At 43.2% G+C, this 14,624-nt stretch overlaps 1 protein-coding gene across 3 annotated transcripts in view; it reads left to right on the top strand.

Moving 5' to 3' along the window:
• The window catches only part of ptprc (protein tyrosine phosphatase receptor type C), a 43,386-nt gene extending 29,032 nt beyond the window's left edge, over positions 1–14,354 (top strand). For all 3 annotated transcript variants that reach the window (XM_083647929.1, XM_083647930.1, XM_083647928.1), the window contains 11 exons: positions 2,492–2,617; positions 2,804–2,961; positions 3,732–3,867; positions 4,090–4,239; positions 4,668–4,758; positions 5,045–5,181; positions 5,439–5,573; positions 7,500–7,622; positions 8,342–8,517; positions 11,394–11,529; positions 12,672–14,354. In XM_083647929.1, coding sequence (XP_083504055.1) covers positions 2,492–2,617; positions 2,804–2,961; positions 3,732–3,867; positions 4,090–4,239; positions 4,668–4,758; positions 5,045–5,181; positions 5,439–5,573; positions 7,500–7,622; positions 8,342–8,517; positions 11,394–11,529; positions 12,672–13,121 — 1,818 coding nt within the window. In that variant the 3' untranslated portion in view covers positions 13,122–14,354. The remainder of the gene's footprint in view (positions 1–2,491; positions 2,618–2,803; positions 2,962–3,731; positions 3,868–4,089; positions 4,240–4,667; positions 4,759–5,044; positions 5,182–5,438; positions 5,574–7,499; positions 7,623–8,341; positions 8,518–11,393; positions 11,530–12,671) is intronic.
• Positions 14,355–14,624: the final 270 nt, after the last annotated feature.

Raw genomic sequence — 14,624 nt, 5'->3', positions numbered from 1 at the left:
CCCTTCCGGACCCATTGTTGAAACCTCAGATCCATCTGTGCTGGCAAAAAATCCCTGTCATATGCCACCCATTTTAATAGACGTGCGTCTCTCTCTAGTTTTACATTTTTACACATTTTGAACCAGATATTAAGAGGTACCACAGTCCAATTGCTCAACCTGTCGAAATACATGGATTGAGCAAACTTCTCGCCTAACAAGGATTGAAGGGGGATATCTAATTGGCCCAGTTCTATGTCTTTCCATTTAGCCTCGTATGTGTTGTTACACCAACAGACCAGGTATCGCAGCTGCGCCGCCTTATAGTAATCCTCCAGACATGGAAGAGACATACCTCCTTTTCCTTTTGATAATCGTAATGTTTTAAAGCGCACCCTAGGTTTCTTTCCTCCCCATATGAATCTGGAAATCATTCGGTCCCATTCATTGAATTGTTTCATTGGTATGTCTGCAGAGGTTCTCAAATGTTTTTCAGCCAAGGACCCCTTACAAGATAGAAAATATACCGGGGACCCCCTCATTCTGATTTGTGATTTTGGGCTAAGCTTAATTGTTTCCACGGTAACGTGCTTGACTTTTAATTTGATAGGTTTGTTATTAGAATGTAATCCATGAACCATTTTAGATTTAAAGCATAAACTATTTTCGTTGAACTATGAAGATTTTGCAAAAAAATATATATCTATATATATTTTTTTATTACATTACATTTATATTACGTCATTTAGCAGACACTTTTGTTTTGTCCAAAGCGACTTGCAATATCACAATTTGTCAACAGTACAGAAAACCACTATGCAACACAATCAGACAGCCAAGATATTTTGATAGACTAGCACCATGTAGGAAGTAGTTTGAGAAGGAATAAGTAACATGTAGCATTTTTTTTTTTAATTAAAAAAGAAAAAAGAAAAAAAATTACCTGAAAACTTTTCGCGGACCCCCTGGCAAAGTGCCACGGACCCCTGGGGGTCCGCGGACCCCCATTTGAGAACCACTGGTCTACAGGGATGGGCTGGAAGAAGCCATGAAGTCATGGTAGGACGTTCTCCCGTTTACCTTTTAATTAGCCATCCAACACAGTGACGTTTCGAGCTCACGCTCTTCCTCAGACATGAAAATACATAGAAAGACGCCATGTTTAAATACACCTGTGGCCCGGTCATGTGACATGTCACATGATCCCGGAAAAGTTACATAGTAGACAATCCATTCATTGACAATACAAAAACATGTTTATACAAACATCAAATATATACAGCTATACTACAGCAAATATAGATCAGACCCCTAGAGCACAGAAAAGACAAGATATCAGGCCAAATGGCCGTCATACGCTAAAACTGGCTAGGTCTAAATAGGCGTCTCTATATTTGAAAGAATGACCCTAAAGAATATACCAAGGATTCATATCCAGTAAGCTCTCACTGTAAGCGATAAGCAACATTAGAATTACAACGAGCAGCACAGGAGACCACAACAGTTATTAAAGTTCAAAATAGCAGCAGCACAGAATAGAAACACAGAAATAGATCATGACAGATGTAAATATCTCAACAGGACCAAGAGAGTTAAAGAAAAGCTTTTATGCTGAAATCCTCATTGAGACCTCTAGGGGTGAGGCTATCCAGTGTGTAGATCCAGAAAAGTTCAGAGTCAAGGTGGCCTCCCCTCCGGGGGCAGTGGGCAGCCTCAATGCCGATGTATCTGAGCGTGGATATATTGTGTCGTGCTTCTGTGAAGTGGACAGCTACAGGGTTAGATGGATCATGATTACGGATTGCACACCTGTGTTCGGTGATACGAGTTTTGAGGGCTCTAGTTTTTCCAATGTAAACAAGACCACAGGGACATTGCAGCATGTAGATGACATTCTGTGTTTTAGTCCTTTGATAATAAATTATTTTCCAGAGTGTGGATGGTTGAAGGTCTTGGTTTTGTATGTAAAATGGCACTGATGACAATTTCCACATCTGTAATTGCCTGAGGGGATTTGCCTGAGAAAGTGTGAGGGGGCGACTATTTAGACCTAGCCAGTTTTAGCTTAAGACGGCCATTTGGCCTGATGTCTTGTCTTTTCTGTGCTCTAGGGGTCTGATCTATATTTGCTGTAGTATAGCTGTATATATTTGATGTTTGTATGAACATGTTTTTGTATTGTCAATGTATTGTCTACTATGTAACTTTTCCGAGATCATGTGACATGTCACATGACCGGGCCACAGGTGTATTTAAACATGGCGTCTTTCTATGTATTTTCATGTCACTGTCGTTGGATGGCTAATTAAAAGGTAAACGGGAGCTCAGTGTGCGGACCTTCTTTCTTTTTTACGTTTGACTGTTTTTGGTTCCTGCACCTGCTTTATTGTGCTGGACCTCCATGCCAAATTTCAGCCTCCTTGGGTGAAAAACTATGGCGACCAAAGGTTGGTGAACTTTTTGTGGACTGACCGACCAACTGTGTTTGTTCCTCTGACCTGTTGTCCTGCAGATCAAGTGTTCACAGTACTGGCCATCTCCGGAGCGGGAGACGGAGATCTATGAGGAGTTTATAGTGAAACTGAATGGAGAGGACCATTGTCCTGATTACACCATCCGCCATCTCAGCGTGGCCAACGTGAGTCTCCATCAAAGATTTGTAGAGAGCAACGGAAGTGCCGCAGTCACTGCTTATGTCTTGTTAAGAGCTGCGGAGCTGCAATCTGCCCTGACACAATTTTGGTTCCCGTTTCGGTGTGTGCGTGTGTGTGTGTGTGTGTGTGCACGCGTGTGTGTGTGTGTGTGTGTGTGTGTGTGTCTTCAGAAGAAGGAAAAGAACTCGGAGAGGGAGGTGACCCAAATCCAGTTCATCAGCTGGCCAGACCACGGCGTCCCAGGAGAGCCGCACCTCCTCCTGAAGCTGAGGCGGCGCGTCAACGCCTTCAAGAACTTCTTCAGCGGCCCCATCGTCGTCCACTGCAGGTACACTACATACAAGTCCACTGCAGGTCCACTACATACAAGTCCACTGCAGGTACACTACATACAAGTCCACTGCAGGTACACTACATACAAGTCCAGTGTACAAGTCCACTGCAGGTACACTACATACAAGTCCACTGCAGGTACACTACATACAAGTCCATTCAAAATGTCCAAATCAACACTTGTTTTTCCTTTGAGGATTCTGAGACCGGACTGTACATTCTGTACTTCTTAACCTTAACAAAAAAAAGAACAAATGCTACTTATTCCTTTTTAAGAATCTTAGCTTGGTTGGTTGAACTATTGCTGACAAAATGTATTATTGATTGATTGATGAATTGATTGATTGATCAGTCGATCGATTGATTTTATTCATGGCTATAGAACATTTTAAAAGAATCCATGGAATAACATGTAAGAGAACACTTATTTCCAACATTATTGTATTGTAAATCGCTTTGGACAAAACCGTCTGCTAAAGCTAAATGACATAATGTAATCTACTGTAATTTAATGTAACCTCCCTAACCATGTACTCCCAATTGGGGAGAGCACGTTTTTATGAATGTCCACAGTCCTTAGGCACTTTTTCCACACAGTCCACATACAGCAGCTTCAGTCAAGTGTTTTTGTTCCTCCCTATACTGTATATCTACTGGACATCCAGATCACCTCTCTTCACCTCCGAGCTCATTCTCAACCTTGCCCTTGCTTGGCACTGAGATGTTTGCAGTCAAATGTACCATGTGGTTTCTCTGCATGTGCAGTGCGGGCGTGGGCAGGACAGGCACCTACGCCGCCATTGATGCCATGATGGAGGGTCTGGAGGCAGAGGGCAGAGTCGACATCTACGGCTACATCGTCAGCCTCCGCAGGCAGAGGTGTCTCATGGTTCAAGTGGAGGTAACATGTCATTTTAGATCATATTTCAGCTGTGTGTGATTTGTGTTTTTGCAGCATAGCCTACATGCATGTGCGTGTGTTTGTGAATCTGAATGTTCAAAGTTGTAGGGAGGAGATAAGGAGCAGGAACAGAAATACTTTTGAAGCTTTGAGACAGTTAAGATGTGGATTGCACATTCACTGCTTGTTCTGTCTCCATACGTGCCTTGTGTCGTCATGCAGGCCCAGTACATCCTGATTCACCAGGCACTGATAGAGCACAACCAGTTTGGAGAGACGGAGATCACCCTGCCTGAGCTCCACAGCACACTGTGCACGCTCAAAGAGAGAAGCTCCAGCAATGAGCCTAGTCTCATACAGGAGGAGTTCGAGGTAAGACACTTTTTTTTTTTAATGATAAAAGTCATTTTATTGACCCTTTATTTCACCAGGTAGTCGGACTGAGATCAAAAACGTTCTTGGCCAAGAGACAGCATCAAGGCAACTATAAAAGTTGGACACATGCACTCAAAAAAAGACGTCCAAAGATAACATCTTTATATACAGTAGACAAAACAAGAGGCCTCTGTAGTCCGAAATGTCTCGCTTTCTAATTTTGTATAATTGTATAAGGAATTTTGTAAGTGTATGACAGTAATACTCCCCTCTCTTCTACTCTCTCTTCTTCCCCCTTTTATTCTGTAATGTGCAGGAAATGAATCTTGAACATTAACCATGAAAACTCTTTTATTCTGTAATGTGCAGGAAATGAATCTTGAACATTAACCATGAAAACTCTTTTATTCTGTGTTGCAATTCAGAGACTCCCCAAGTACACAAACTGGAGGACATTCAACACAGGGATCACAGAGGAAAACAAGAAGAAGAATCGCTTTGCGTCTGTGATCCCATGTGAGTATCAGCTCAGCACAGAGAAGATTAGATCATTTTTCGTGTCCTGTCCTGGTTTAGAAGACATTTTACACTATGGATAGACGTCAATGGTACAGTAGTATGTTCATGTATATACTACCCTTGCAGATCTGTATAATAAACACACATACAGTACATAGTAGAGAAGCTTTCCCAGTAAGGCGGTATGAATAAAGGTGTCAGAGATGGCCTCAAACACCCCCAATCTATCAACAAAAAGAATTGGCATAGAAGTTGTAACATAGCCACAAAATGCCACTTTCAGACGACTACAACCGAGTGCTGGTGAAGCTAGATGACGGAAGCAGTCACGATGAGAGTGACCAGGACGACGAGGAGGACGACTCATCGGACGAAGAGGACGAGGAGTCCACTAAATACATCAACGCCTCCCACATTGACGTATGTTCCCGTATTGACACTTTCAGCCGCACACACCGGATTGTATTGTACATTTAAATGACTACTCTGGTGACAAATTCTCTAACTGTGTTTCTTGTTGCAGCAGGTGTTCTCTCACTTATAGTCTAAATTAACTCCCACCTCTCGCGGAGCCAGATGAAGATATAAAAAAACAACATCATCTAATTAAATTAAGACAAACTCTATTTGTGGGGACGGTGCACAACAATAGATCATGTGTTCTGTCGCCCCCGCAGGGCTACTGGAGCCCACGCAGCTTGATCACAGCCCAGGGCCCGCTGCCAGACACCACGGCTGACTTCTGGTCCATGGTTTACCAGAAGAAAGCCACCACTATCGTCATGCTGTCCGACTGCAATGAGGGCGAGAAGGTGCCTGAGATAGCATGCATTTTATACCTGCATAGAAATGAACCATAGCAGCAAGCACCCACCCACATATATGGTCACATGGTGTAGTCGCTGTATAGATATAGATATGCATAAACACTTTCAAACATCAATATGCACTTGTATACATATACGTACATTTAGTACATATACACTACCAGTCGAGAGTTTATACATTATGTGATTGAATGTACCTTTTTCATGATCTTAAATCCATTTTGCTCTAAAGGCTTCTGCTGCCTTTCCAAGGCAAAGCCTGGCTACTTTAAAGAATATAAAATATAAAATACTTTTGATTTGTTTATGTTTAACACTTTTTTGGTCACTGCATAATTCATTCATGTGTTATTTCATAGTGTTGGTGTCTTTACTATTATTATAAAATGTGGAAAAATAGTAAAAATGAAAGAAAAATGCACGTCCAAACTTTTGACTGCAAGTGTACACATACATACATACATACTGTACATACATACATACATACATACATACATACTAGTATTATTCATGCATCCATACCATTATGGGTAACACTTTATAACTGCACACTATTAAGCCTTAGTTAAGTATTAGTAAATACTTAATTCATCATTTATAAAGCATTGTTCATACATTAGTAAGCAATTCATAAACACAAAAATGTTTTATTCCTGATAAATAAACTAATCTATATCGTATTTAATGATTGTATTTAATCTCATTTATAAATGCTTTGTAAGGCATACTGTAGAATGTAGATAGTCCTCACTTAGATGAGGTCACAGAAAGTACTTAACTAACAACTACTAACTACCTAATTACATGGGGTGTGTCTAGGGGATGGCCAGGGGTGTCGGATTGGTCACCCTAACCCTAACTGTCTTTCAGAGGCTTTAGTGGGCTGTCCTGCTAGCTTGTCGGCCAGGGCGCTAAATAACGCTCCAAATTTAGGCAAAATTTTGGTGAGGGAAAAACTGGCATGGCCATTTTCAAAGGGGGTCCCTTGACCTCTCACCTCGAGATATCTGGATGAGAATGGGTTCCATGGGTACCCACGAGTCTCATCCTTACAGATAAGCTCGCTTTTTCAAAGCCTTGGATTAATTACAAAATTGAAAATTAACAACTTTTTTTTATTTAAACTCATACCGGCCAAGGCTTTAAAAAATGCTACATTATCTGTAAAGGGCAGACTTGTGGGTACACATATAACCCATGCTGATACCAATGGATGTCTTAGGTCTTCTAGTTTCATATGCAGTGTTGGGAAAGTTACTGAAAATTGGTAATTAGTTACAGTTACTAGTTACTTCTCTCAAAAGGTAATTTAATTACTTTAAAGTTACCAGTTACTTCAAAGTAATTAGTTACTAGGGAAAGTAACTTTTGCGTTACTTTTAAAAGTCTGCTTCGATTGTTATTAATGCTCACATTATGTTAGTGTTGCTGTGCCACAGTGTGGCATTGAACATTCGCTTATTGGGGAGGCTTATAGCCTATCAAGGTCCTTAGCCTCTGGGGCTCTGGCTGCAGCTCTCTCCCCGGACTAGGTCTGAGGATCAGAAACTGGGTAATCCTCTGAAGTTGTCCGTTATTTTCATGTCCTAAAGTAACTAGTAACTAGCCCAGTTACTATTTTAGTAACTAACTGAGTTACTGAATTTGAAAAAGTAATTAGATTACTAGTTACTGAAGAAAGTAGTTAAGTTACAGTAACTAGTTACTTAGTAACTAGTTACTCCCAACACTGTTCATATGATACCAGGCTCTAGCTCTAAAGCTCTAGCTTTAAAAATGACTCCAGCTACAGCCTCATGAAAGAGGGTCATGTCAGCCACGGACGCCCGCTGACATCATTTTAATAGTGTGCAGGTTATCATCAAGTGTTACCCAATTAGGTCCTTATTGTGTGTACCTTGTTGTTGATAGGAGTGTTGCTCTGCCTACTGGGACAATGAGAAGAAGAGCTTTGGGGACATTGAGGTGGAGCTGACAGCCACAGACAGCTCCGCAGCGTTCATCACCCGCACAATGCTGATCCGCCATGCCAAGGTAACTGGCCAGCGACTCGCTCTGCTGCTGTTCAGGCTTCGCTTTTCATGGCCAAGAAAACGTCTGCCGCAATACAATGTGGGAACCCAGAGTCTATTTTTCAATAGACTCTTTTTCTGGGACAGCCCTACCTTTTTTCCCAGCTTCCTGTACAGCGCGCCTCTCCTGCCACCGTCACTTCCTTTTCCGCGTCCGTGCTCCACTGTTTACAGTCTAAATAGCAACTCGCGCCGCGACTCTACAGTAATTTTCCACTGTTGTTGTGAGACGAGTTGACGTCTTCTACGCAGTGTGTTTATGCGTTAACGTTATTAGCAAATAGTCGAAATGGACGCTGTCCTTTTCCGCCTCCATTTCGGCTATTCACTAATAATGTTAAAACTGCATAGAAGACGTCAATTCGTCTTACAACAACAGTGGAAAATTACTGGAAAATCGTGGCACAAGTTGCTATTCAGACTGTAAACAGTGGAGCACGGACGCGGAAGAGGAAGTGACGGTGGCAAGAGAGGCGCTCTGTACAGGAAGCTGGGAAAAACGGTAGGGCTGTCCCAGAGTCTATTTTTCAAATAAAAATAGACTCTGGGTTCCCAGATTGGCCGCAATATGAATGAGTATCAGATGCATTTGGCTTGATGAGTTTCTGTGGCAGCCCTGTGATGGGTTGGGCCGTTTCCCTTCACATGCTTTGCTGAACCCCGCACCACTTTCACCCACAGAGGAAAGAGAGTCGGCAAGTGAAACAGTTCCACTTCCTGAAGTGGGCAAACCGAGAGCTGCCGGAGAAAACGCAGGATCTGACAGACATGATCAAGAGCATCAAGCAGACCTGTGGCCCCAGCACCAGCAGCAGCAGCAAGTCAGAGAGCCGCGTGTCCATAGTGATCCACTGCAGGTCAGACCACTTCACACGACATGTGCTCTGAGGGGGGGGGATCTTAAAGGGTGCATCACAGGCACATTTTGGCCGTGTCTGCAGGAGGGAAGCCAGATTAGCGGTATGTGTATTGGTCGTTGCTCTCTAGTGCCTCCTGTGGTCGCTCGGGGAGCTTGTTTGGGGAGGGGAACTGGGGGAATAGCGTGACCCTCCCACGCGCTACGTCCTGCCAGAAAGACTCCACGCTGAGTGGAGCAATGACCGGGACCGCAGGGGGAAATGGTCAAGTACAATTGGGGAGAAATTTTTCAGAAAAAACTTGATTTAAAAAATCTATATACAGTATCTGATGGATGTTGATTTAAAGGGATACTCCACTTTTTCGGGAGTTTAGCTCATTTGCCACATCCCCCCCACATAACCACGATACACCATGCCTTACCGGCACTGTCCACGCAGTTTACAGTGAGCTACAGTTAGTTAGTATCGCCATAGAATAGAGGGTAATGGTACAGCTGTTAAAAATCTGCCGAAACACACATCGCACGGCGCCAAAATACATGTTGTGCTTCGGGTACTCACCACACAAGGAAAAGAGGTGGCCGGCACGACTTTTCAAACATGGCCGCCGACCTCTTTTCCTTCCAAAAAGACAGATTATGTGCATTTTGGATTAATATTTCATCGTGTGGTGAGTACCCGAAGCACAACATGTATTTTGACGCCATGATATGTGTGTTTTAGGGAATGTTTAACAGCTGTACCATTAGCCTCCATTCTATGTCGATACTAACTAACTTCACGACTGTAGCTCACTGTAGACTGCATGGAGAGTGCAGGTAAGGCATGGTGTATCTTGGTTATGGGGGGGGGGGATGTGGCAAATGAGCTAAACTCTAAAAGAAAAAGTGGAGTATCCCTTTAAAAAAAGAAAACCTCAACAATCACTTCGCACACAACACAACTAATGAGATTTCTGGCTTTCAAGTGTCACTTTCCAGACCAGGAGAGCCAGCACACAAAATGTCCTTTCGTTAGATTTATTCCAGTTTTCACCAGGTACAACCATGGACGGTTTGTGTGCTGGCTCTCCTTCTCCTACTAAGTATTCTCCTGTGCCGTGCACCGAAACTTTAAAAATACCGGTGAGTGTGCTCGCTGCTGGCTGATTGCCAGTTTGTTTGAACACTTTCCAGACCACACAGAACTAAAACTCCCCACCCATCACAATTTCCACCCACTTGTGTTTTTAACTGCTGAACGATGAAGGCCGGTACAACGAGCAAGCAACCAGTGTCACAACACGTTTCAGCTACAACCACCGAGAAGCCACCTTCTCAAGCCAATTAAGCCATGATGACAAAGCAGTGTTATTATCGCAGTATTTTGCATTGTGATATACCGTATTACAGTACATTAGTTGTGTTTCTGTTGGAGCCGTTGAATTATCAGAGGCAGTGTGCAGTCTTTTTCAATTCATCCTATAAATGTTGAGATAACATTAAGAGAGCACCCCCCCCCCCCTCCATCATCCCAACTCAGGCAGATTGGAGACTGAAAATTAGCCATAGGTGAACATGAGTGTCTATCTATGTGTGTTAGCCCTGTGATAGCCTCCCACCTGAGGCATGGTAGAATAGGCAGGCCAAGAGAATGACTGAAGCCCAATTTATGCTTCGTCTGCTGACACTTTTGAAACGGTCGCCGACAGAAATGAGGACTTGAGTCGGCGAGCAGTGTCTGCTACCTGGTGAAATGTCTAGTGTCGCTGACTACGTCATAGTATCGCGCAAGTCTGATTGGCTATATAGACGGCACGCGCTTGACTTCCTTGTTTTGGTTGCGGTCCACGCGCTAGTTTTCGCTCGATTGAAATGAATGAACGTGTTCCCGCTATTTTTATCAGCCTGTCCTTGATGTATGACTTCGTGAAAATCACAAAGAACGTCGTGACCAATTTCCCAGAGAGAGAGGAGGTGAGTTGTGTGGTTGTGTGCTGTTTATATGCGGCTGCAGCCAAGTACGTTACATCTAGCCTCCGAGGTGGTTTCACTGTGCATTTCGTTCCCTCTCTTCTCTTGACTGTCTGCAGCTGCCTTATAGACCAAATCAGCGGGATGTTTACATTTACTTCCGGGTACCCCTGGGTCCACACATTATAATGGCGGTGAACGGCACAAACTGACGTGTTGAAGACAAAAACAGACAAAGAAGACAAAAATGGTTCGTCCGTGTTGTGTTGTTGTTTAATATCATTCATAACAACACTTTCACTAACGTTAGTGGAGACCAGACTAGCTTATTTACCTGTTGGACCAGACCAGAGTAGACTTGACGCTAAATTAAATTAACGTGGCGTCGGTAGCTCTGTCTGTAACGTTAACGAGTCTGCTCTCGCCGAGAAGAGCCTGGTGACGCGAGGTTACGAGTCTGCAAAAAAACAGCGAGTTTGACAGACAAACAAACATTATTAGCTAGCTAACACTACATAAAACAAACACAGAAGAAAGGCTAGATACGTCGGACAAGCATGTTTACCAACCGTTTAACCATTTAAATTGAAAGTAGTCGGCCGAAAACAACGAGAGGGTTTGACAGCATTTATTTGACAACACGCACATTTAAACCTGCCGCCTTCCCCAAGTGGTACCCGGAAGTAAATTTGTTTACATGGTGACGTCACGGTGATTTGGTCTATAGCGTTCGAGTGTCACGTGACCGTTGGACCGAGGCGAACGCCCTCCGAAGTATAAATGCAACACCATGAGAGACACTTTCTTTTTCGTCTGCGACCATGTGCTGCTGAGCGACACTTTATAATAAGTATAAATTAAGCTTACGTGTAATCATAGTGTAATCATAACCCCCTTTTCCCCCACGCTCCCTCTCCTCAGTGATGGCTCGTCCCGTTCGGGTGTCTTCTGCGCCCTGTGGAACCTGCTGGACAGCGCTCAGACTGAGAAGCTGCTGGACGTTTTCCAAGTGGCCAAGGCACTGCGCAAGGAGAGGCAAGGCATGCTGGCCAGCCTGGTAAGAAAAGAGAAACACTCACAAAAAGACATTTCAGGGCTTTAACTCGCAGCAGCAGTCGAAAGCATCACAGGTCAGCCGTCGGCGGGACGTCTCTTCTGAATATGCTTATTATGACTGATGGGACACACAATGATATTATTTCCTATTCCTGCAAAGGTTAAAGGGACAGCTCACCCTAAAATCCAAAATACATACAGTATATTCCCTCTCACCCATAGTGCTATTTATCCATCTCTATCGTTTTGGGATAGTTGCCTGAGTTTTGGAGATATCGGCCGCAGAGATGTCTGCCTTCTCTTGAATACAATGGAACTGGATGGCACTCGGCTTGTGGTGCTTGAAGCACCAAAAAAATACATTTGAAAAACTCAACAGCATTGTCAATTTCCAGAAATCATGACCCGGTTACTCAAGATAATGCACAGACTTTGTTGTGAGCAGCCTCATGTAGGAACTATTTTCTTTTGCAGTCTCATGTAGGAACTAGCTAGCAGCTAGCGGGTGTAGTTCGGTCAAAAGAAAATAGTTCCTCCATGAAACTGCTCATAACAAGGTCTGTGGATTATCTTGAGTAACGGGGTCATGATGCACCTAATTTACACATGACTTTTTGTCTGTCAAATTGTTTTTTTTGGCGCTTCGAGCACCACAAACCGAGTGCCATCCAGTTCCATTGTATTGGAGAGAAGGCAGAAACTCTGCGGCCGATATCTCCAAAACTCAGGCAACTAACGCAAAACAATAGAGATGGATAAATAGCACTACAGGTGAGAGAGAATATATGTATTTTGGATTTTAGGGTGAGCTGTCCCTTTAAAGAGAAAAGAGTATCTTGCATGCGTCATAGCGAGACTAGAAGTTATTCGTTTCAGTATCTGTTTATACGTCTCCTGCGGTGGCTTGTGCCTTGCTGCCAGAACTGTCGACACAACGCATGTTGCAGTTGTGCTTGTAGTGTCGGTTGTAAAGAATGAAAGCTGTTGTTTTCTTCTGTTGCACTCGTTGCAGCAAGTGGTTCTGGATAAAGGCCTGCAATGTGAATGTGAATGTAAGGCCTACCGTTATAATATGAAATGCATGAAAAGGCAACAATGTATCTTCAGTGCTACACGTGTGTGTTTCCACTCAACACCTGACAGGAGCAGTACCAGTTCCTGTATGAGGCGCTGGAGGGGGCCTTCCCCGTGCAGAACGGAGACGTGAAAGCTGTGTCTGCCCCCGCCGCTGTCGCAGTAGACTCCATGCCTGCCCCCCCCTCCGCAGCAGCAGCAGCAGACTCCATGCCTGCCCCCTCCGCAGCAGCAGCAGCAGCAGACTCCATGCCTGCCCCCTCCGCAGCAGCAGCAGACTCCATCGACATTGTCAATGAAACCATCCCGACCCAGGAAACCCAGACAGCAGAGCAGGCGGAGGAGAAACAGGCCGAGCAGCCCGCCAGCACTACCGCCGCTCAACAACAGGGGGAAGCAGAGAGTGCACCATTGGTGGCAGATGGCAGGGATGAATGCGACTTTTTGTCCAGTAGCCCCACAGAGATTACGCCGCTGGAGGGGACCAGCAATGGCCCCAGTGTCAGTCTGGAGGTCTGAGAGGGATAGAGATAGACCGAGAAAGAGAGAGAGAGAGAGAATTTGAATTCTAAGAACAGCTTTGTTTTGCCAAGTCCAGCTAGAGACAATCAAATTGTGATCACATCCAAAGAAAGATTGATAAATCAGGACAACAATTCAGATGTTTAGAAACGACACCACTGTACTACACTTAAAAATAAATGAGATTTAAACAAGAGAAGGGGGTTGGAGTGTGGAGGGTGAGGGGGGGGGCAAGGCATGGCATTTTCTCTGCAGTACTCCAGTTCTACCAAAGAGGATGCCAAAACAAAGGGTTCATATGGCTTTATGATGTTTGATTGCTTCGTTTAATATATATGTATAAAAAATGTAAAGCCTTAATACGATGTGGATTGGTTGAGATAAAAGACTGATTTAAATATTAAGTTATACATTGTTACAAAGTTTAAGACTGCAAATACTGTGTTTTCTCGAAGCAGATTTTTATTACCTTGTACTAGACTGCTGTTATCAAACTACATGGCCTTGGATTGATAGTAAAGGATTTCTCAGGGCATAAATTTAAGACCAATGGAGTTTATAGCCCACTTTACTACTGCATGTTAAGTTTGACATAAGTATTAAGTATTTTGTACAGTATTTACCATTTTCCTTGCTAAATAAATAAATGCTATAGTTTATCATCAAGTCATTTCCTCTCTTTTAAGAGAAAGTGACATGTATGTTATGAGAAGTGTCCATGCAGTTATCTGCAAGCCATTCTCACATTGAAGGTTTGCTTATCATGATAGATTCACTTTATTAGGCTGGATTTGCAAAAATGTATAAAATCTTACTTTAACGTTACAGTATGCCATTTCAGATCACATGCATACATGTATGTACTAGAAAGCAATGTAATTTCTCGATCTTCATTTGATTCGATTTTATATCGTGCATATATTGATTTGTGTATTTATGTCCTGAATATTTGGAACAGCCTACCTGTTAATATAAGAACTGTGCAGACCCCTGACAACTGTGGTCGCTGCTGAAGACTCTTCTCAGTAGCATTCAACTCGAGTTGAGCTGACACCTCAAATTCATTTTCTATTGTGCTTTAATTCTTTTATTAATTTTATTGTTTTCATTTATTATTCCTATTTGTTACTTAGCCCCTACTCTTACATTAGTTTATTTGATATATGTAGCTTGTTCAGCACTTGGTGGTTGTTTAAATGTACTATATAAATAAACTTGAACTTATTAGTTTACTGTAGTAATTGTTTAATTTGCTTTGGTTTGAGTTTTCTTTTGTGCCATTACAGTAAGATGTATCCATTCCAGCCACAGTGAAGCCCAAACACTAACCACATCTTGCACTACTCTCAACTAACACTAGAGGTCCACAAAAGACAGTACACTGACTACTAGACACTTCAGGCAGCAGGAGTCAGTTTGGGGCTAAGAGGTTCACCCTGGGACAGACCCCCCTAAAGCCGCTCCCCTCCCTGCACAGTCCATTTGCTAAACCTAAAACCA

The sequence above is a fragment of the Poromitra crassiceps genome (assembly GCF_964638095.1).
Source record: "Poromitra crassiceps genome assembly, chromosome: 12".
Taxonomy (NCBI): Eukaryota; Metazoa; Chordata; class Actinopteri; order Beryciformes; family Melamphaidae; genus Poromitra; species Poromitra crassiceps.
This window is presented reverse-complemented; position numbering and strand designations above follow the sequence as displayed.